At 37.0% G+C, this 24,108-nt stretch overlaps 1 protein-coding gene and 1 non-coding gene across 4 annotated transcripts in view; both read left to right on the top strand.

Annotated features, from left to right (window-relative positions):
* FANCC (FA complementation group C) overlaps positions 1 to 24,108 on the top strand; it is a 296,231-nt gene that overhangs the window by 257,224 nt on the left and 14,899 nt on the right. For all 3 annotated transcript variants that reach the window (XM_074205082.1, XM_074205083.1, XM_074205084.1), the window contains 4 exons: positions 15,362 to 15,437; positions 17,566 to 17,647; positions 19,752 to 19,926; positions 23,423 to 23,623. In XM_074205082.1, the coding sequence (XP_074061183.1) occupies positions 15,362 to 15,437; positions 17,566 to 17,647; positions 19,752 to 19,926; positions 23,423 to 23,623 (534 nt within the window). The remainder of the gene's footprint in view (positions 1 to 15,361; positions 15,438 to 17,565; positions 17,648 to 19,751; positions 19,927 to 23,422; positions 23,624 to 24,108) is intronic.
* Positions 4,031 to 4,137, top strand: LOC141503602 (U6 spliceosomal RNA). Its single transcript, XR_012472948.1, has one exon. It is a non-coding gene; the product is annotated as a U6 spliceosomal RNA (small nuclear RNA).

The raw sequence follows: 24,108 nt of genomic DNA, 5'->3' as shown, positions 1-24,108 counted from the left end.
AAAATGCTACAGCTCCAGATTGTATTGTCAACATTTTAAGTAATTTCAAATGCTTTCTCCCATTCTCTTTGGGGGGGGGGGGGGATCTTCCATTTTGGAACTTCAAAACTCAAACCCATGTCTCAAAAAACTTATTTTAGAAATCAAGGGACCCCCCATGCCTTCTTCCTGATTTGGGGAGGGGAGGGGAACTGGGCAATGGATGTTTTTCTTAGGTTATTGATTGGGAAGCTTTGTGGGCAATTGGTTTAGAAAAAAAGGAAGATTTTTTTTTCTGGGATTGGGAAATTTAGATTTTTGTGGCTTTTCATTGGGAAGCTTCATGGTTCGATTAGTGTAGAAAAAGGGGGAAGAAGATTTTTTTTTCTGGGATTGGGAAATTTGGATTTTGTCTTTCAAAGGAAGCCTGTGCCTATGGCTAATATTGTGTGTGTGTTTAATCATCAATAGGACGTTTTTACATCTCTGCAATGAGGTGGGAAAGGTGGGAAAATGTTTCTATATTTTGAGATTTTTGGTGCTGGCCAGGGTGTCCAATAATCTCACTTTGATAAATTTGAAATACAAAGGAGTTGTTTTCTGTGTTGAGAGTGTGTTAGTATCTAGACTCTGAAATAGGTAAAGTTAAAGTTACTCCTTTCAATTTGGGTTTTTAATTTGATTGCTTTGAAAAGTTTTTTTGTTGGAAGAAGAAAACTTTGTAATCTTTGTTTGTAAATTGGGGATAAAATGTATTTCAAGGAATTTGGGAATATTGATTTTGTTAAATTGACATTTGTGTATACTAGTTTTTTTTGGGGGGTGTTTTGGGGTTTTTTTGCAAGGCAGTGGGGTTAGGTGGCTTGCCCAAGGCTACACAGCTAGGTAATTATTAAGTGTCTGAGGTCAGATTTGAACTCAGGTACTCCTGACTCCAGGCCGGTGCTCAATCCACTGTACCACCTAGCTGCCCCTTGTGTATACTATTTTTGAACTTTTGTTTACAGCTTATGTTGCATTCATTAGGTAATGATTTTGTTTCAAAAACAAGACAGGGATATGTTAGCAACCATTGTGTATGGGAGCATTGTAAATTATCTTCACCTGGTGTCCTTGAATACCAGAGTCTTATCTTACTAAGTGCCACAGGAATGGGAGTAGATTAGAGCCTAGAAAGGTATTTAAGCATTGGTGTTTTGGTAAATAAACTGAGCACTTGGAGATCTTGATGGAATACTTACTTATCTCCTTTGTCATCTTTGTCTCTCACCCCTCCAACACTTGCCTAGTAAAGATAAGGGAGTCCAGAAGTGGGACTCAACATATAACAATGAACAACATACAAAATTTTTTGCTATCTAAAGCAATCAGAAAAAATTGCACCAACTACAAATAAATTCCCAATCAATCTATATTAAGAGACTACAGGAACCATGGTTTCTCTTCTCCCCCCTCCACCTTGCAAGGAGGAAAAATCCTGGTCTAGATGAATTCATAAGTGAACTCAATGAAATTTTTAAAGAGCAAATAGACTGTTCAAGGCCTGTGGGCATTCCCACTACTAATTGGCTTAGGAATTTTCACCTGCTTCATTTTCAACCTGGATTGGTTTCGCCTTTCTTACACAGCCTGGTGACTTCCAATCCCAAGGACTTCTTTTATTTTTTATTTTTTAGGCTTTTGCAAGGCAGATGGGGTTAAGTGGCTTGCCCAAGGCCACACAGCTAGGTAATTATTAAGTGTCTGAGACTGGATTTGAACCCAGGTACTCCTGACTCCAAGGCCAGTGCTTTATCCACTGTGCCACCTAGCCGCGCCCCCCCCCCCCCAGGACTTCTTTTAAAAGATTATTCCACTGACCCTCAAAACTCCCAAGTACAAGATATCGTGCAGCCTCAATCTGCCCAGTCCCTAGGATTATAGTTGTGTATCCCATAGTCAGTTTTTATATTTTAGCACACTATCTTTCAATTAAAGAACTTTTCCATATTATGATCAAAAATATCTATGTAAAACTTAAAGCTAACATTATTTATAACTGACAATGAAAACCTTTCCAGTTCAAATGGGATAAAGCTAGAATGCTTACTTTCTCTGCTATTATTTCACATAGCACTGGAAAACGCTAGCTATAGCAAACGAAGACACTACCTTATATCTCTTTGCAGTGGATGTGATTGATAATGAATTATTCTTGAAGTTAAGAATATCTCATTTCACTTCTCCTTCTGGTAAAGGCTTTATGGCCTTGGGCTAGGCAAGTCAGCTAACCTCTTAGTGCTCTAGGCCTGTAGTGTCAAACAAAACTCAAATAAAAATGGATCTTATGGTGGCATATTGACTTAAGATATGGCAACATTAATATTATTTATGATCTAATTTTTTGTTTCCCAATTGAATTGTAATCTGATGGAGTCCTAAGGCCTGTCCCCTAGAATCTGAAACCTCAACTTGAGCCAACTCATCAAAACCCCTAATTTCAGGAAGGTGCTGACCTAAAAGGAAAGACTTTCTTTATTGACAGTTCCCTCATCTAGTGACATCATAGGTCAGTCCTCTCCCTAATACTGGAAAGTTTGCCTAGACAATGCATGGAAAAATTAATAGATAACATTGTCAGTAAAGTAGTAGGTTACAAAATGAATTCACAGAAATCATCCTCTTTTTTTGAATATTAGGATTCATACCTTGGATGAGAAATTTCATTTAAGATGACAATAAAATGCTTCATGTAGGTAGTAATAATAGTAGAACCTGCTTATCAGAGTTGTTTTGAGGATAAATGAGTTGATATTTGTCAAGTGATTACACACCTAAAGATGCTCAATAAAAACTAGCTATTGTTATTATTATTATTATTATTATTACTACTACTCTGGGAATTACAATTGGGAATTCACTTAAAAAGTCACACCACAGAAATTAGAAAAGTTATAAACAATAAATGGTAATCTGATGTTGAAGATAATACATAATTTAGCTCTGATAAAATGAAATTTAAAAATACTTTACACAAATCTTGTCTTGGAACAAGAATCAGAAGAAATAGATTACAAAATTTTTTTTACATTGAATATGACTCATAAAAGTCTGACTTCTAATCAATCAGTAAGAAAACTGATCTAAAGCTATTGGTTGCAAAATGTAGATTAAAAACTAATCTTCATTAGGAATTAGATTAAAGCTAAACATTTTCTGTGTAAACACTTTGAAAAATGCAATAAACAGGCTCAAGAACCACTTGAAAATAGTTCTCAACTGCATAAATGCAAATAAAAACAATTCTGAGGTTCTTTTCACCAACCAAGCTAGCAAAAATAAAAAATGAGGGCAAAGATGAAAAAACTTGTTAGCATATCTTGGATGAAAAACAATTCTACTGATAAAACTGAAAATTTGTTGTAATATTTCTGGAAGGTATTTTAGAATTATGCCATGATATTGAGTCCAACATTGGATCTTCATACAGAACTCTGTGGGTATCTATGTTTTCATATGTTCATGATCAAACAGATCTATGATTTGGAAGTTCCTTCCAATAAGAACAGTGCCTTGTTCATTTCATGCCATAAATTTGTCATAAAAGGTCTGATGTTCTCAGGTTATCATTGGAGTATTCTGTTCATCTGTTATTTCTTTCTCACTATCACCACATGAAACACACTCATGACCATATCTTCTTTTCCATTCATACAATTCCAAGGTGACATCTTTTATTCTTCTTCACTGTTACATTGACTTTATATTGCATCCTAGTCACATCAAATATCTCTTTTCCTTTGCCCTTTATGTGATAGTAAATTTTAACCCTTTGAAGATCATTATATTACTCTGCCTTATAGGAACATCTGGGTAGCTAGAGGATAGTAGATAGAACGCTGGGCTTGGAATCAGGAAGACCAATGCTCATGAGTTCAAACCCAGCATGTGATCCTGGGCAAGTCACTTAACCCTGTTTGCCTGAGTTCTTCATTTGTAAAATGAACTGGAGAAGGAAATGACAAACAACTGCCAGGAAAACCCCAAATGGTGTAATGAAAAGTTGGACATGGTGCTTGCTTCGGCAGCATATACTAAAAAATTGGAATGATACAGAGAACATTAGCATGGCCCCTGTGCAAGGATGACATGCAAATTCGTGAAGCATTCCATATTTTTGTTGGCTAAGAAATAGAGTGGTGGACCAGTGGACCAGTGGAATAACTAGGTGCAATAGCAGGAAATGATTATAGTAATCTGCTGTTTGATTAACCCAAAGAGTCCAGCTATTGGGATAAAAACTCTCTTTGATAAAAAAAAACTGCTGGGAAAATTGGAAATTAGTATGGAAGAAACTTAGATTAGACCAACACCTCACACCCATTACCAAGATAAAATCCAAATGGTTACAGGATTTAGACATAAAAATCAACACTATAAGCAAATTGGAAGATCAAGGACTAGTTTACCTGTCAGATCTATGGAAAGGGGAGTAGTTTATGACTAAGGAAGAGATGGAGAACATCACCAAAAACAAACTAGATGATTTCAATTACATTACATTAAACAGCTTTTGCACATAGATAAAACCACTGTAACCAAGATCAAAAGAAATGTAGTCAATTGGGAAATAATCTTTACAACTAATGATTCTGACAAAGGACTCATTTCTAAAATATACAGAGAACTGTGTCATATTTAAAAAAATAAGCCATTTCCCAGTTGACAAATGGTCAAAGTATATGCAAAGGCAATTTACAGATGAGATCAAAGCAATCCATAGCCATATCAAAAATTGCTCTAAATCATTACTTATTAGAGAAATGCAAATTAAAGCTTCTCTGAGGTACCACCTCACACCTGTCAGACTGGCCAATATGACCACAAAGGATAATGATCATTGTTGGAAGGGTTGTGGGAAATCTGGGACACTATTATACTGTTGGTGGAGCTGTGAACTCATCCAACCTTTCTGGACAGAAATTTGGAACTACACCCAAAGGAAAAGAAAAATGTGCATACCCTTTGACCCAGCAATCCCACTACTGGGTCTATACCCTGAAGAGATGATGGAAAAGGGTAAAAACATCACTTGTACAAAAATATTCATAACAGCCTTGTTTGTGGTGGCAAAGAATTGGAAATCAAGTAAATGTCCTTCAATTGGGGAATGGCTTAGCAAACTATGGTATTATGTATATGTCATGGAACACTATTGTTCTATTACAAAGCAAGAGGGATGGAAATTAAGGGAAGCCTGGAGGGATTTGCATGAACTGATGCTGAGTGAGATGAGCAGAACCAGAAAAACACTGTACATCCATCCTAACAGCAACATGGGGGTGATGTTCAACCTTGATGGACTTGCTCAGTCCATCAATGCAACAATCAGGGACAATTTTGGGCTGTCTGCGATGGAGAATACCATCTGTATCCAGATAAAGAGCCGTGGACTTTGAGCAAAGTTCAAGGACTGTTCCCTTTAATTTAGGGAAGAAACCAGATATCTTATTGTCTGATTTTGTTATCTTGTATACTTTTTGTTTCTTCCTTAATTATATGATTTCTCTCTCATCACACTCAATTTGGATCAGTGTACAACATGGAAACAAAGTAAAGACTGACAGATTGCTTTCCGTGGTGGGAAGGAAGTAAGATTGGGAAAAAAATTGTAAAACTCAAATAAAATCTTTAAAAATGTAAAAAAAAAAGAAGGAAAAAAAAGAAAAGTTAAACATGATTGAAAGGACTCAACAACAACATAGTAGCATCAGAATATTAGTAGTAAAAGCATGGGCTTTTGTTTTCTTATGAAAAGTTAAAACAACTTTGTAATTTCATAAAGGCAGTAAGGCTGTTCTCTTCCTTTCAGATCAGCAGTCCGACTCATTGTCCATGTGTATTGCATGCACTCTGTATATATATATGCACATACTTGTGTTCTTTATAAGTTCTCTATCTCATAATCTGACCAATAGAGATTCTTCATCCATTTGTCATTTCTTCTGTGGAAGTACAGATAAAATTCCTTTGTTCTGATCCTGGTGCAGTCTGCACACTATCATCAGAAAATCAGAGACTCTATAGAACTTCACCATCCTCAGGAAATATTTGATCAACTTGGATTCTGCATTGAGATGAATGAATAACTGGCAAACAGCAGCTTTCCATTTGATATCTTATTTAGTGTTTAATACAGAAGGTTGTTAAATAGAGTTATTTCTACTGTATGTTTCAAGAAATAGGGAATATCTTGTAAAAAGGTTCTAAGGCAATATTTTATTCTACCTAATTAAATGTTTTTATAAGCCCAAGGGAATTTTTTATTCTCTGTATCTTTTGGTTAATGTCAAATGGCTAGTATATGTTCCATTGCTGAATGTTATTTGTGAAACCTTGCTTTTTATTAATGCCCTTATCAAAGATGTTATTTAGATGATTCTCACAAAGTTTTTTTTATAGGCCTGAAAGTAGACATATAGGTTAGTAGTAATTAGTATTCTCTTGGTCACTTTTTTTTTTTTTTAGTTTTTGCAAGGCAATGGGGTTAAGTGGCTTGCCCAGGCCCACAGCTAGGTAATTATTAAGTGTCTGAGGCCAGATTTGAACTCAGGTACTCCTGACTCCAGGGCTGGTGTTCTATCTACTGCATCACCTTGGTAACTTTTTAAAAAATATTAATAAGGTAATAAATTCTGAGACTTTTCCCCTGTGCCTTTGGTATCTTCCTCTCTTTCAGCAGCCTCATAACTGTCATTTCCAGTACAGTTCTCCCTTATGTAAACTTGATTCAATCAGGTTATTTTTTGCATCCTTGGCCATGCTAGTGTCATTTATGCCTCTGCTATTAGCATGCCTGGGTCTGTAATATTAGGTCTCATCAGTGGTATATGGTGAGCAGTTGATGTTGATAATGATGAGGAAAGCAGATGGTGATTTATTTCCCCTATATTGTTGGTTAAGAGACCTGGACTGGAAGCAGGACCAGTGGTCTAGAGAGCACTGCTGTTTCCAGAGCTCTTGAGCTCAGAGTACTGGATTATCTCTCACCTGTATCTCAAAAAAAAAGATAGTGGTTGAGATGATTGTGGTAGAAGAGCTTACCCTGTGCACTCGGATCCTTCCCTTAGAAATGCTAATACTACATGGAAACCAGTGTGACAGCAACCTTTTCATTAGTTATAATGGTTTTCTCTCTGTGAAGTAGCCCATCCTATTTCCCAGTCCTGCATGTCTGTGATTATTCCTATTATGCTGCTTCTCCTGCATATTTTTTCTACCATAATTTGCTATGACCTATAGTGAAGCTCTCCATTGCTCTTTAAGTGTCACTCATAATTAATTCTTCAGAAACTGGTCTCCTAAAACTTAGTCTTGTAATGTCACTGTAAAAAAACATAAATATTTTAAAAGACAGATATTTCCAAAAGTAATGCATTATACTCCTGTTTAATTCTGCACTCAGATGTATTTGCAAGTCCAAGTTATAGGAAATTATAGACTAATTCTTTGGATGGTCCATCCATATTTTGAACATTCATCAGGAGGCAGCTGGACAGTACTGTAAATAGAGCACTGAGGTCTGATTCAGAAAGTACCTGAGTTCAACTGTAGCTTCAAACACTCACTAGCTATGTGACCATGAGTAAATCACTTCACCTCTGCCTCAGTTTCCTCAAGTATAAAATGGGGATAATTACAGCACCTGCCTCCCAGGCTCAAATAAGATAATATTTATAAAGTGCTTAGTTTAGCACATAGTAGGCATCCTTCCTCTCTTCTTTCCTTCCTCCACTTTAATTTTTCTTATACGGAGCATTAGGCCAAACTCTTGAGTGATTTTGGCATCACAGTCCTCCTCAACCTCATGGATTTCTCTGATCCCTTCTCCATTCAGCACTTTCTAAGGCAATAATGTTCTGATTTTACTTCCTTCCCTCTTTAATCTTGACCCTATAAATTAGCCAGTTCTATTCTATGTCCAAGAAGCTGTAGTATGCACAGTGACCACACCTTGGAAAACTGGAGGGTTTTTATTTATTTTTTTAGAATTTTTATTTAAGGGACAATTGGGTTAAGTGACTTACCCAAGGTCACACAGCTAGGCAATTATTAAGTATCTGAGACCAGATTTGAACTCAGGTCCTCCTGACTCCAAGGCCAGGGTACTATCTGCTGAGCTACCTAGCTGCCCCTGGAAAACTGGTTTGTCAGAGGGGCCTAACCAGTTTGAGGATAACCAGAGTCTCAGACTCATCAATTAGTTGTGGGGGTATATAACCCCAAGCATGTGAAGTCTTCCACTTGTGGAATGTGTGGAGAAAAATACTTTGTTCCAATGGCCACAAAGGCTGTGAAGGCACTTAGAACTTGGACATTGAAGATGCCAAAGCCATCCATTATATCTAGAGACATTGCCAGTTGTCTCAACTCTGTCTTGCTGCTGGATCATGATGATTTTGGAAAAAAGAGTGAGGCAAATGACTTCCATGCAACTCTGCCTCAGTTAAATCCAATTTATGTACAAATCAAAAGACATCTCATACCAAACATAATGATGTCATTTTGATCTTTTGATTTGCCTTTCCTATTTAACTTTTTTATGTTTCACTTGAGTCTTGTCTCTGAATATTAAGTTTTCTGTTCAGTTCTGGTTGTTTTAACCTGAAAGTTTGAATGTCCATCTTTTCCCCTTAAAGATGTTCAGTTTTGCTGGGTAGTTGATTCTAGGTTGTAATCCAAACTCTTTTGCCTTCTGGACTGTTATATTCCAAGTTCTGTGATCCTTTAATGTAGAAGTTGTAAATCTTGTGTTATCCTGACTAAGTCCACAATATTTGAATTATTTCTTTCTGGTTGCTTGTAATATTTTCTCTTTTGACTTGGGGGTTCTGAAATTGGACTATAATATTCCTGGAAGTTTTCATTTTGGGATCTCTTTCAGGAGGTGATCAATGGATTCTTTCAATTTCTATTTTACCTTCTACTTCTAGAATATCAGGGAAGTTTTCCTGAATAATTTCTTAAAAAATGATGTCTAGGCTTTATTTTTTGGGGGGGGAGGGAATCATGATTTTCAGTAATTTTTAAATTATCTCTTCTTGATCTGTTTTCTAGGTCAGAGATATTTCACATTTTCTTCTAGTTTTTCATTCTTTTGGTTTGTTTTATTGTTTCTTAATTTCTTACAGTCATCAGCTTCCCTTAGCTCCATTCTACATTTTCAGAATTTATTTTCTTCAGAAAACTTTTGTATCTCCTTTGCCATCTAATCAATTCTGCTCTTTAAGGCATTCTTCTCTTCATTGACCTTTTGGACTGCCTTTTCCATTTGACCCAAACTGATTTTTAAGATGTTATTTTCTTCTGTATCTTTGGTATCACTTTTATCAAACTGCTGACTCAGTTTTCATGATTTTTCCCTCATCACTTTCATTTCTTTCCAGGTTTTCCTCTCTACCTCCCTTACTTAAGTTTCAAAATCCTTTTTGAACTCTCTTCTGTAACCTAAGACCAACTCATATTTTTCTTTGAATGTAGAAGTTTTGACTTTATTATCTTCTGATTGTGTATTTTGATTCTCCATAGGATCAAAGTAGTTGTCTATGGTTTGATGTTTTTTCTTCTGTTGTTTGCTCATTTCCTATCAAGCCTATGACTTGATTTTATCTCTTTGTTAGGTTGGGGCTCTGCTTCCATGATGGAGGACACAACATCCCAAGCTTTAGAGGTTTTTTGGTAGCTATTTTCAGGGATATCTCCCCACCCCCCCACCCCCCAAACAACCTGCAAGTTCTTAACTCCTCCAAGGTCTTATGAGAGACTCTGACTACTCTCCTGTTCTGTGACCTGGTCTGTGGGTGACCAAAGCACTCCACTCTGCCTAGAAGCTGTGAGGAGGGTCCCTGTTCCACTAAGGCAGTAAAGCTCTTCCTCCTGAGATTGGGGGCCCAGGACTGCCACTAAGATCTGAGTATGGGCAAAGCAACATTGCAGAGAGACCTTTGCAATCTCTTCCAACCCCCTTATCATCTGTGGGCTGAGTGCCCTGGAAGCAGCAGCTGCCAGATCCCAGGGGCCAGGTCTACGCTGACACAGCACTGGGCTCTGCCCTCACTCTGTTGTGGCAGTTTTCCTGCTGAACTTCCCAATTATCCTTGGCAATCCATGGGCTGAGAGGGCTGGAAACTTATACTGCTGCCATGGACCCACGTCCCTCCCCTCCCCCCCCACCCCCCGTTCCTGTATGGTTGGAACCAGTTCATTGCACTGCAGGCCCTTTCTGACCTTGGTATACCATATCCTTCCCTTAGATCTTCCCAGTTGTCTTGGGCTGGAAAACTATTTCACTCATTCTTTTTATGGATTCTGCCATTCTAGAATTTGGTTAGAATCATTATTTAAAGGTATTTGGAGTAGTTTGTAGGAGATCTGGGGAGTCTGTCCTTTGTTCTGCCATCTTAGCTCTACCCTCTATTGCTTGGTATGTTTTAATGTTATTAGCTTCCCAGTACTAGTTTTCAAGGAATTATTTTCTTAAGTTTTTGATTCTCTATTTCCAGTGTGGTGAATTTCTTTTCATAATTTTCTTGATTTTTCTTGAAATGCTCTTTCTTAAAAAAAATTCTCTTTTAGTTGTTTGATATCATTTAATGTTTCTCATTGAAAAAAGGGGTGACTTTTTTAGCTCCACTATCCTCCCCTAAATATGAACCCAGATCTTCTTTCACTCCATTAGCTATCTTTGATTAAGTTCTTTCTGCTTTGTTGTTGGGGTGGGGGTTGCTTTGTTTTATTTTCATCAACTTATTATAATCAAGTTCTAGTCCCCAGGTGTGGGGAATGATGACCTAGGCTTCAGGTCCTTATTGTTATTGAGTTCTGTCCCAGGGCCTAGCTTTGAGTAGTCCTCTTTACTCCCAAGCCACAAGTAGAGTCTCTAGCTATGCTGTCCTGGTATCTATGATTCCTGTGGTGCCTGCAGGCTACAGCTGTCCTCGCTGGGACTCCACTCTTCTTCAAATGCCCACAGCCAGCAGGGTCAGGGCTCCTCTGCTACTGCTCTGAGCAGGAACAGGCTAGCTCCTTCTCCGGGCAGCTGCAGCAGGATGGACAAGTCAGCATAACTGTGCTTGGTGGAAGGTCCTTCTGTCTTCTTCTTCTCAGCCATCTAACCCCCCCTCCATTGCCCTTGGGGGCGAAAGTTCTGCCCGGCTGACCCAGAGTCCACCTGGGGTCAGCCTTCACTTAGGCTTCACCTCTACCACTGGAGGTCAAATCTTTCTGGGATCTTCTCCTATTCTCATCCAAGGACAACTACTTTACCTCAACACCTGTTTATTTCTGCTACTCTATGTTCATTCTAAGGAGATGTTCTGCCTTTTTAAATGGAAGAAATTTGGAGAGCTGAAAGTTTTCTGACCTGTTTCTCCATCTTCCCAGATTTTTCCCCCTGTGCTTGTTTTCATTGTTATTTCCAGGACTGTGATGTTAGAGTCAAAAGGTGTTGGCTCCACTGCCCTTCAAGGTGGAAAGAACTGATACAAAAACTTTTGCAAACACTCTCATCTATTTGTTCTTTTCTGTTTGTACTTAAATGGCCTCCAGATGACTTTGCTCATTTGGATCTCAAACTCTTTAAACTTCCTCCTCTCTCTGTTTCTCACACCTTTGTAACAGCAGCAGTGCTTCTCATCTGCTACATTCCCTTCCATAAGGTTTTACACATGAGTTTATATTTTAAACTAAGTTTCCTTTAGCTGTTACATTTCTGTTCTTTGCAAGTAGATCAGGTGTTTGCTGAATTTCAGTCTTATTTAGACTCCTTAAGCCCTCAATTTATATCGGTTAAATTTCTGAATGAAAGTATTAGAAGTCTGTGTCAGTATGTTTTCTTACATTAATTTCCTAATTTTTGGCATCAGTATTTTTGAATGGATCAGGTTAGAATTGTTTTAATTGGACATAGTATCTTTTTATTTTCATAATAATTTTGGTCATTCATTTGTTAGTGATCTGACTACACCTATACAGCTATTAGCATCAGTATTCAATTGTTTCCTGCCTGTCAAAATATAAGTTTCATAACATTATCTGATGTTTGTCATTTCCAGAACTTTCTAGTTCTTTTTTTAAACAAAGAAAGGAATTGGTTTGGACTTTTACTGCCCAAAGGAGGCATCCCCCTGTGCCTCTGGAAGGGGCATCACATTACAGCAGTCAGGTCTGAATAGTCTGTGCTAAAACAAAAAGGACCTAGAGCAAGAGCTGGAAGTTTTCTCAAGCAGATAGCTTGGGCAGAGCCTTACCTTTGCTCTGTCAGCCTTAAGAGCCCTTAATTTACTGTGGCCATCATCAGTTGCCCAAACCTCAGCTCCCTCAGCCTGTCCTCATGCAGATACCAGCCTGGGATCAAAAGGTTTCCAGTGATGCCTGAAGCAGGTTCTCATAACCTTATAATAGCCAGGCCATCCCCTCCCCTCCCCTTCTTTTGCCTGGGATCCTCAGCATGGAGATTATCCCTGTCTCCCCCCCCCCCACACACACACACACACATCCTTGGAAATCAAAATATTTAATTTTTCAAAACTTAAAATGCTTATCCCAAAACAGTAGGCAAAGATCTGTGGTAGTTGAAGGGATTGCTTTTGAATTAACTGTGTAGGGAAATCCCCTTCCAGCTCCCCTAACTTGAGCAGAAAAGGCTGATAGATAGATAGTCTTGGCTGTTCCTCATCACAACCTGCCCTGAATGTTTGCAATTCCTAAGGGTCCAGGTTTAGGCCACTATCATAGCTTAAAGTTCAAGGCCCTTGTTCATTCCCCCCTTCCCTTAATTTCCTGCAACTATTTTCTATCTAGTTCTTAACTCTTTATTTGAATTAAGATGAGGGACACACCTTAAGTCCATTCTCAGTCCTAGTTCAGACTGTTAACTCTGCCCACTTCCCTGGGTATTTATTGACAACCTCCAGATGCCAAAAGGAGAATGGCTTGCCAAATTTCTAAAGTTTATATGATCACAATTTATGTCATAATAATGAACATTTACATAGCATATGAGATTTTACCCATAAACTAATAATAGTAACATTATTTTATCAACATATACATGCTGTCATCTTCATGGGTCCTTTTTATATCAATGCAGGTCTCACTTTTGACCTTATCATTCAATGGAAATAGCTTTCTTCAAAGTTACTACTGATCTTTTAATCGTTAAATTAGATGGTTTTCTCAGGCCTAATCCTTCTCAATCTATCTGCTGCATTTGACACTTTTGACCACTCTCATTTCCCAATTGGGACCCATATTTTCCACTGTATTTTTCATCACTTTACCAATGCCTGTTGTTAAATTGAAACCCCAGAATATCAAAGTATATTTTGATTCAATATGGAGAATCTAATCCTTTATCTCTTTCACCCTCTGAAACAGATGTTGGCAAATACACTGCAATTATTTTAATGGCTATTCTTTGACAAACACTGCAGTACTAGAATATGAAATGCTCCATTAAATGATGGTTCTTATTGCTTTTGAATGCAGATAAAATTAACTGCCAATTACTTTATTCACATACTTTCATATATACATATACATTATATATGATGTACTTATTTTTTTACTTATACATTTAGATGTTGTCTTTTCCTATAGAAGCTAAGTTCCTTGCGGCCACAGACTTTCATTTTGTTTTTGTGTCCCTAGGGCCCTGCTTTGCTTGGCAAAGATCCTGAAGTGGTTTGCCATTTCCATCTCCAACTCATTTAATGGATGAGGAAATTGAGGCAAACAGGGTTTTAAGTGACTTTCCTGGAGTCTTATAGCTAGCAAGTTTTTGAGCTGGATTTGAATTCAGGTCTTCTAACTCCCAGCCTGGGACTCTATTCACTGTACCATCTCGCTTCCCCTGGCATATTGGAGAAGGTGATTTTTGCTTGTTGATTGATACCTGTTCAGTTGAATCTTCCTTTTCTGTTCTTGTTTTTAGCCACAATGTTGAGTGCTGCAATGTAGTATTTGTAGTGTCATTGGACCCTCACACACCTAAGTTAATATTTATAAAATTTAAAAATTATTTATGTCCTAATAAGTTCTGCCAGTCTAGACTGGGAAAGAACAATATAGACTGAGTTTATTTTGTATTTTTCTTTATTTCAGTGTTTTTAGTGACTAAAGAACATAACTATTAGCCAGCCTAGTATTTGACCTTGGAAAATGTATGCATTCAAATTTAAAGCATTTCTGAGATTCTACCTCATACCCATCAGATATACAAAGGTGCCAAAAAGAAAAAAAAGGAAATGATAAATATTAGAGATGTTGTAGGAAAGCAAGTATTATTGATGGATCTGTGAATAAGTATAACCAATTTGGGAAACATTTTGAAATTATATATAAAAAATTTAGTAGTGCAACTATTAAATAAATCCAACTATGCACACACATACACACATATATTACATACAAAACTATTTGCAGCAGCTCTTTGTTTTTGTGGTAGCAAAAAACTGAAAATGGATAGAATGTGGATCAGTTGAAGAATGGCTGAATAAATTATGAATGAATGTAATGGACTCCTATTGTGCCTTTAAAAATTAGGGTATAGGGGTAGCTAGGTGGCGCAGTGGATACAGCACCAACCCTGGAGTCAGGAGTGCCTAAGTTCAAATCCAGCCTCAGACACTTAATAATTACCTAGCTGTGTGGCCTTGGGCAAGCCACTTAACCCCATTGCCTTGCAAAAAACCTAAAAAAATAGGGGATAAATAATTTCACAAAAAAAAAATCAAAAGATTTATGTGAACTTAGAGAAGACTGAAGTAACCAAAAACAGAAGAAAAATTTTTACTAACACCAATATTTCTTTAAATGCAAACAGCTTTGAAAGCAGTCAGTACAAAGACTATTCATAATCCCAGAAGATTGAGGATTAAATATGAGAGGTGGTGGATTTAAGGTGAAGAATGAGCATACTTATATTTGCAGCAAATGAGAGTGTTTGCTTTGCTTGACTATGCATATTTGTTACAAGAAATTTCAGCATTCACCCTTTTGGCCCATTTTTTTTGTTGTTGGTTTTTTGGGTTTGTTGGGGTTTTTTGTTTGTTTGTTTTTCAAGGCAAATGGGGTTAAGTGACTTGCCCAAGGCCACACGGCTAGGTAATACTAAGTGTCTGAGGCCGGATTTGAACTCAGATACTCCTGACTCCAGTGTTGATGCTCTATCCACTGTGCCACCTAGCCACCCTTTAGTCCCTTTTCTTATGTTAAAATAGATAAAAATTTTCAACTTCTGTTTTTCATTTGCTTTTAGCCTACCAGAATTCCCTAATTTTCTACTCAAGTTAATTTCGATAGCTCAACCAGTTTTTAAATTGTATTTTTTTTTCTGTTGCAGCTGAAATTTCCACTTAAGTCTTACTTTCCTTATGCCTCTTCATCTCTTATCATGGTATTACTACAAAACCCTAAAGGTAAGCTGAACTAGATTGTAGGAGTGATAAAAATAATTTATAAGAACATTGATGTTAAAATACATGTTTGCCCAGGCAGATTTGCTTATAAAATGGAAAAAAAGAAAGAAAAGCTATCTAGTATTTTAAACTACCCCTCAGATGTCTTCTTTAATATTTTATAAAATTGGGGTGGCTAGGTGGCATAGTGGATGGGGCACTGGCCTTGGAGTCAGGAGTGCCTGGGTTCGAATCCAGCCTCAGACACTTAATAATTGCCTAGCTTTGTGGACTTGGGCAAGCCATTTAACCCCATTTGCCTTGCAAAAACCTAAATATATATGTATATATTTTATAAAATTTACCACTTGAACATAGAATGTTTGATGATGAGAAAGAGGGGCTGAAGAGGGACTAGATCCCTGAAGTCTTTTCCCTTTAATCCCTACTATTCTTCTGTATTGTATAGCCTCACATTGTTTTTAAATTTGAACAACGATTTTCTGGATTTCATTTTTGTTCTATTTTGGACAGTACATAATTGATATGTGCTTGAATATGGAATTGGAAAGCATAGCTTTAAAAATGGGGGTTGGGTGGGAAAGGTTCTTGATAACTAGAATCTTGAAATCAAAAGAAAAAACATGTTGTACATTTGTGTTTTCTCTGAACTTAGAAGACAGAGTAAGTTGAAAAATAAATGAACAGAAATGTTAATTTAACAAAAAAAGTTTTTCTTTTAGTGTTTTTTTCCTTTAACAAATTTAATTGCTGAATGCAATTGTAGAAAAGAGATAATCTTAAGTATTACAATATATACTTAATTCTCTTTCCAGAGTATGTGTCCAGGAGTAGGAAGAATGCATTAGATACTCTTTTGAAGCTCCCTAGGATTTTTTTGATACTTTGATACTCCCATTATAAAATGTGTTAACCCCATGGCCAAAGGAAAGTTTTACTTTTTTGAGGGTATGACTAGCTGACCTGGGATAGACATATTTGCATATGTATTGGTTCTTCTCTTGCCAGCTGAGACAAAGTGATTATGTGTTGGATACAAAATAATCTCTGAAAAAAAGTGGTTCTTATGAATGTGTTGGTATTTATTAGCACTCAGTCTTATAAGAAGCATCAGTTTCCTGGAATCAAGATATAAATCATAAGATACATGTTTGCCCAGGATGGGAAATTGAAGGGCATCAAAATCATATCATTCCTAATCACATCATTACCTAGATTTTTAGGAATTTTAAAGGCTATTAGCCAACTCTTATGTACTTAGTAATAGCTAATGTGCTTTCATAGAAGAATCTAGGGACTGATGTCAGAGACTAGCAGTCATTTGACAGTCACAGCAGAAAAAGGATTCAGGGAGAAGAGTTGTCTAGTGATCATCTTTTTTTTAAAAAGTTACTTAAATAAAAGTCCAGCATCCTTCATTTCCTAAACTGTAAAATAATACAATGTTATTGAATACAGATTTGGATTTTTTGTCTTTATTGTGCCTGTAATTTCTGTGACATATATTTATAACCAAGAAAGAAAGATAATGTTTCACAACATACTTTATATAAATTTGGAGTGCATTGATTTTTGACTTTATGAAAATGCAATACTTTTTTCTATAGAGTTTTAAATTGTAGGTTCAGAATCATAGCAGAGTTATGGAATAATAAATGTTAACCAGAAAAGAGGGCTGTTTTTATATCAGCCTACCCATAAACTGAGTTATGTCTTAATTGTAAGAGAGTTAGTTGGCTAGTTTGTTCCTGATCCCCAATTGAATGTTTCTGAAAGTCACTGCATATTTTGACATAATTGGTCTTTTATGATCGGAGGAGGCACAGAACTGGGAAAATAGGGACACAGTAACTCTGAATTCCAGGAAGCTTATACGATCTCAGCCCACACTGTGCCTGATTTGAAGAGTCCTTTGAACTCTAGCCCTATGTAATACAGATGAAACTTTGTTCTATGGACTAACAAGGATACATAATAGATATGACTGGGGGGAAAATGAGTGAATTAGATGTGGGTTCCACAACTGAAAAATGGTACAAAGCTTATCATGCACAAGATCTCTAAATTTTAATTAAGAGTTTTGTTGCTAATATATTTTCATTCCCCTCTTTGATCCCCCCCCCCCCAGATTTACCACGTAGACTTTGGTGCCAGCACTTGAATCACATTTCAGAAATACTCAAAAAATTAATTGAAGACCAGAGTATTCGGTGAGCAATTATACGTTTTTTTTTCTTTTGTGTTTTGCTTGTCTTGCTTCTTATATTTTCCCCATCTTATTTGATGTTGAGGTGGGGTAGGGGTTGTAGGAGTTTTAATCTGTGACTGTTCTTTAAGGAATAGGAAATCACTGAAGATGATGTTTCTGGTTTTGTTTTCCAGCAAGGAGTGATGTGCTAGGAGCTCTACTTTAATCTAGCAAGATTGAGTAAGGATAGATTGGAGTAGGGTGAGACCAAAAGCAGAGAGAGACTACTATTAGTAAGGAATTTACTGTATAATCCAATTAAGAAGTAGTGAAAGTCTGAACCAGGATGGTAATCAAAGTTAAGAAGAGACTAATATTATTAGGTGTTTGAAAATCAGGAGGAAGAATCAGGTTTTAAGGAAAAGATGATGAGTTAGGTTTGGGATTTGGGGACTTTGAGGATAGACGGGTAGAGGGAAGTAGCAAAGAGACAAACTTGCCAGTGCAGATTTGGAGCTAAGGACAAGATCAAGGCTAGAGATAGGGAATTCAGTCCAGGCTACCCATTGTGCTGTTGGTGGAAACTGTAGGCATGGATGGATTCACCAAGAGAATTAGAGAAGTAGAAAGTGAGTAATACCTTAGAGGATAGGAGGGGCTAAAAGAACCAGCAAAGGAGGCAAATAGAGAATAACTAAGGGGATAAAAGAAAATCAGAAGAGTTTGTCACAAAAGTCAGTGAAAGAGAATTAAAGAAGTTGGCAGTCAGCAGTATCAAATGCATTATAAAGATCAAGGATAAGAAAATGTCATTGGATTTGTTGTTTAACCAGTATTTGAGAGAACAGGTTAAGAGTAGTTGGAAGGGTAGACACCAAATTATAAAGAGTTAATGAAGGGTGGTTAGGTGGTGCAGTGGACAGAGCACTGATCCTGGAATCAGGAGTACCTGAGTTCAAATCCTGCCTCAGACATTTAATAATTACCTAGTTGTGTGGCCTTGGGCAAGCCACTTAACCCCATTTGCCTTGCAAAAAAAAAAAACTAAAAAAAAATTTTTTAAAATAAAAAGAGTTAATGAATGAATACATGCAGAAAAAATAAAAAATGTATACCAGCTATTCTTTTGCTAACTTTGGCAATGATAAGTAGAGGACTTTATGACAGAGGAGATGAGCTTCTTTGTAGACAGAAGGAAAGGAACAAATGAAGACAGAAAGATTATAAAGAGAGGAGATAATTGATGCAGCAAGATTGTGAAGGAGACCGAAGGGAAGGAATTATGAACATAAATGTACTACATTTGAAAAAGAGGAGGGTCACTTCATCCTCTTAGGAGGAACAGCTGAGTAAGACTTTTTGAAGCAAAGAGGGAAGATGAGGAAGCTCAAATTGGACAATCTCAGTTTTCTTAGTAAAGTAGGAATTGCTAAGAAGGAGTACTTGGTAGGATTGAGCAGAGTAGTTTTAGGCTTTGTGAGGTTATAAAATACAAACCAAGTATAAATAAAAGGATTTCAGAGAAGTAGACTTTTCTGTCTATTCTGGCTCCAAAATTGGTGCTGCCCTACTGTGGCAACAGTGCCTCCAGAACATCTGCCATTGTCACTGAACGACCAGGATAGGCGTTTTCTAGACTCCATCTGGATTGCGTGTATCCTTTTTCTCATTTCATAGCTTCTTAGCCAGCTGGAAGGCAGACATGTCCAATTGGTGAGGGCTTGTTCCCATCAGCAGCTCAGAGCAGTTAGAGAGCCCAGAGGTGCTATCTACAGTTTTTAATTTTACATTTCTGTTCATCATGAAGAGAAAATCTTTTTTTCAGAGTCCATGCATAGTCACAAAGTCTCTAAAGGTAAAAAATTAGTAAGTAGTTAGTGGAGGAGTTCCCAAGAAGAGGCATTTTTTGAGAACTCTCCCTTTGAATGCCTTGGATTGGGAACAAGCTGGCACTGTTAGTTGTTTACTTGAGACTAAACAGGTATGCCCCTTGAGTGATGGTCATAAATGTACAGGGAGCCAGGAGAACATAAGGCATTTTGAAAAATATTAAGTTAACTTTAAGAAGTAAGGAGGGGAGAAAAAATTAACTTGAATGACTATCATGTATCTTGATTCTGTTTCAGATCCCAGGGAAATCTCTTTGAGCACTGGTTTTCATTTATTCACTTTGGAGAATGGGCCAATATTGCTGCTGAGGAATTACTGCTATTGAGAGCCGAATCTCCTGCAGACTTGTTGTGGCTGTTGGCCTTCTACTATAACCCACATGAGCAAAACCAAGAGAGGACTCAGGCAATGGTGGGTGGCAGTGTTGCCTTAATAGTATTCAGAATCATTTAAGATTTGGGGGGTCAGGGGGAGATATTCCAAAAAATTCCAAAAAATGAACAAGATAGTCACCAAAATGTCATGATTTTATCCAAGGTTAGGTTCTGTTATGGTCATTTTGGTGATATTTAAATGTTGCTTTTCCCTTCTCACCAACCCCCTGCCCCCCAATAATAGGGTTGTGCATGCCATTCCCACCTATGAATTCTTTTTGTCTTGGCCCTAAAAATGACCCTAGAAACATGATTTTGTTATGGAAATGGTACTAGAAATTCCTCAGGGACATTTTAAAACTTCTTGTCTTAATTATCTAATATTTATCTTTATATTAGCCTGCTTTTCCTTTTTTTAAATATATTTAGAGTCACAGAATATCAGAATTGCAAGAGAGAGAGACAGAAATTATTGTCTTCGGCACAGTTAATTAGTATAGTGATTTCTAATATCATACTGAGAAAACCCAAGGCTCCTTTTTCAGAAACAAAGTGTTAACTGTCATGTGATGACTTTTGTTTCTGGTTCTAAAAAGCTTGTAACCTGAGGATCTGTTTACTGATTGAAAAAGCCAGTTCAGGCCTCAAACAGACACAGGCTGCTTGTCAATGAGAAAAGGCAGATGAATGGATCCGAGTATGGTGCCCACTGTGCCTGCCTAGAGCCACAGGAACACAGATTTAGAACTGAAGTAGTCCTTACAGGTCATCCAATCCAATCTGATCTTACTTTAAAAAAAATATCAACTTGAAAACATCAACAAACATGAATATTTCCTTATATAAACAAGAACAGGAAAAAAATAAGAGATTATATATGTCACTGTGAGTCTCACAAATAGTTTCGATTTTTTAAGGAAATTTAACTTACTACTTCTGGCAATCTCATGCTCTCAACTTCCTTCTACTCTCATGTGTACTTTTTTTAATGTTTCATTGATCCTTATTTCATTCTTTTCTTTGTCCTTTTTTCTTCTTCACTGTAACAATTCCCTTTCATTCCTATAATTCTCCTTTGCCCCCCAAAAACTCTCATTTTTTTTTGTAAAAAATAAGTATAGTCCAGCAAATAAAACTTAATAAATTGGTTGTATCTGAAAATGTCTGTTTCATTCTGCACTTCTGGTCTATCACTTCTCTTTCAAGAAGTGTAATGTTTGGTCCATTCATCATCAGTCTTTTGAAATCATGACTGGTCATTTCATTGATCAGAGTTAATGCTTGGTTTCTTTCTTGGTTGCTTTCCCTTACAGTATTGTAGATCTTATACAGATTATACTGATTCTGCTCCCTTCATTCTGCATCAATTCATCTAAATCCTTCCAGGTTTCTTTAAATTCATACTTTTCATGATTACTTATTGTAGAAAAATACTCCATTGCATTCAAAACTATTCTTTCTTTAGTCATTTTTCAGCTGATGGTCATCTTCTTCCAATTCCATCTTTTTACAGAAAATGATAGCTTAGAAAGGTTAATTGCCCAAGATCACAGAGGTAGCAGGTGCTAAGATGGACTAAGAACCCAGGTTGTCACAGATTCATATCCAATTCTCTTTAAATCATCTGCTTAAATTGCATGTATACCAGGGCGGGAAATGGGAACTGTGACAGTCACAGGCAAGTTTACTTAGCAGTTTACATAATCAAAACATGTCTCTTTTTATCTAAGTACTCAATTTAATAATAAGGATTTTATAAACACTTCAATATTATTGTCAATTCTAAAGCCATAACTGTTGTATCTTTGTTAAGGCGTGCTTCAGAGAGCTACAAGTTCAGAATTAGAGGAATTTGGCGATCTAAACACATATGTGACATTCTCTCCCCTTACCGTCACCACTATCCCTTCTTGCCAAGTCATTTTCACCCTTCTGCACCTGCTTTCCTACTGGAAAGTTTCCCCCTTTCTCCCTCTGATGATCTTAAAACAGCAACCCCCTTTGGTAATTCTGAATCTAAAAAGAATGAAGCCCCGCTATGTATTTTCACCTTTAAATGATTCATTCCCTTTTCTAGAAAAATGTGTTTGAAAGCCTATGGTAGGCTTTCAATACAATACATACATACATATATACATACATACATATATACATACATATATATACACACACACACACACACACACAATACATACATATATACACTGGGGGACTGGGAGTTGTGGGGAACAGTATCTAGATAACTTGTCGGGTCTAATAGAGAGAAAGAAGAAAGGGATATCCATTGGGGGGAAGGGGAAGCACGGGGAATGAAATTGCAACAGGAGTCAGGAATAAGGTGACATGAGAAAATAAAGACAAATGTTTTAAACTCTGAAGTTGTTGCAGTCACATTAAATATCCCAGAAGCCCATACAAGAATGAGATTTACAACAGAAACATTATGACAGAGAGAAGACAGTGAGAGCACTTCAAATGAGAAGAGGTAATAACCAAAGTCCATACTTAGTGCTTTTCTTGAGGTCAGTCTTGGACCAGCAGAAGAAGAAGCTTTCATAGTTTCTCACTGTCTTGTGTGATATAAGAATGACTTCAGACAACATCCCCAGTGCATTGGTGTTTGTGGTGGTTCTGATCAAGGGAGATCTGTCTTTACAACAACAAAAATTGACTTTCAAACTATATAAAACCAGTTTTGGGAATTCTCATCACAGGATGAAATATTGATTAGAATAGTGGTTTGAACATAGTTTGTTTACAAGATCCCTGAGGTACTTCAGAATCATATCTTTAAATTTGTGTCCCAATTTGATCTTTTTTTTGTTGCAAGCATATGATCTTGGTATGAAATTTCTTGCAATAACTGCTTGTAATCTTGCAAGTTTTCCATTATTTTCCATTATTATGCTACCTTGTGAAGTCTTTTTTATCCTGTAAAATATGTACATGTTTAACTTTCGAAATACACGAATTAACTATTCCAAAGTACAAACTAAAACCTCTTCAGATGGTCTAAACAAGCTGGCAAAATAAAAAAAACAAACAAACAAATAAATAAATAAAAGGAAGAAAGAAAAAAAAAAACCTGCACTGTTATCAGAGTGTTTGATCAGAGAAGAAGTGTAGATCACATGGGACTTTAACTGATTTGTAGCTGTGATCCTAAAGTGAATCCTGTGTTCTTTTTCCCACAATGTAAAAATCTCGCTGCATTCTGCTAAGACTTTCTTCATTTCCTTTCATTACAAAAAAAAAAGGTCAAACCTTGGCATGATGCCCTGACTGCTTAGTGTGCAAGACCAAAGAAATCAAGAAATTTCCATTCTGCCAATTTAGGCTTGTGTGGGGAAAGCAGTGTGTAAACTCTGGCTCACAGATTGCTTCTTCCTCCTCTCCTTCTTATACTTTAGTTCTTTTGATTTTATAGTGAGGATTTCCTCAAATCATTTTGGTTGCCTAGTAATGAACAAATTCTAGGCTTGCTTGTCTTTGCATTGTCTCTCATATGTTGCTCCTTGTAATTGCTCTTACAGGTAGATGCAATAGAAGCACACGGTCACATCATGAAACTTTTCACCAAAACTCCCCTCTCACTGAAGGATCTGCAGGCTGTGGTTGGTGAGAGCAGCAAGGCTGATACAAGATGTCCCTATATTCAACGACTCCTCAGACACCTCCTTCTCAATTTCCTACTGTTGTCTCCTGAAGGATCTAAGATTGCTCAAGAATTCATTGTAAGTGTCTAACTTTTCCTGTATTCCTTCCCATGAACTTAGAGTTGAAAGAAACTTGGAGAGCAACCAAAAGTCTTGAACCATCCTTTGGTAAGAATGGCACCAAACTGAAGCTGTCCAAGCAGCCATTTGAAGAAAGAGGACTTCTAAGAGAACATTTAGTCACAATGAATTCTCTTACCCTTCACTTATTTGGTCCAGCTCTTTATTATCACAAAGAAAATAATTGTGATTTCTGGACTACAACTTTAAAGAACAGGCCAAAGTAAAACAGATCACAGTGTTATATAACTAAAGGGTGCTTGTAAAGAGCCACATAGGATTGTTCTTTCTAGCACCAAGAATAGACTGCTAAGAAGTTATTTTTCAGAAGAATCCACTCTGAAACCAAATTCTTTCTACTCTTATGCTTAACTTTGGAATCTAATACAAAAGTTCCAGGCCTAGGGTGCCAATAAAAAGGCCTTGCATATAGACTTGCAGAA

The sequence above is a fragment of the Macrotis lagotis genome, chromosome X, assembly GCF_037893015.1.
Source record: "Macrotis lagotis isolate mMagLag1 chromosome X, bilby.v1.9.chrom.fasta, whole genome shotgun sequence".
In the NCBI taxonomy this organism is placed as follows: Eukaryota; Metazoa; Chordata; class Mammalia; order Peramelemorphia; family Peramelidae; genus Macrotis; species Macrotis lagotis.
The sequence above is the reverse complement of the archived record's forward strand: the minus strand, read 5'-3'. Positions and strand labels throughout refer to the sequence as shown.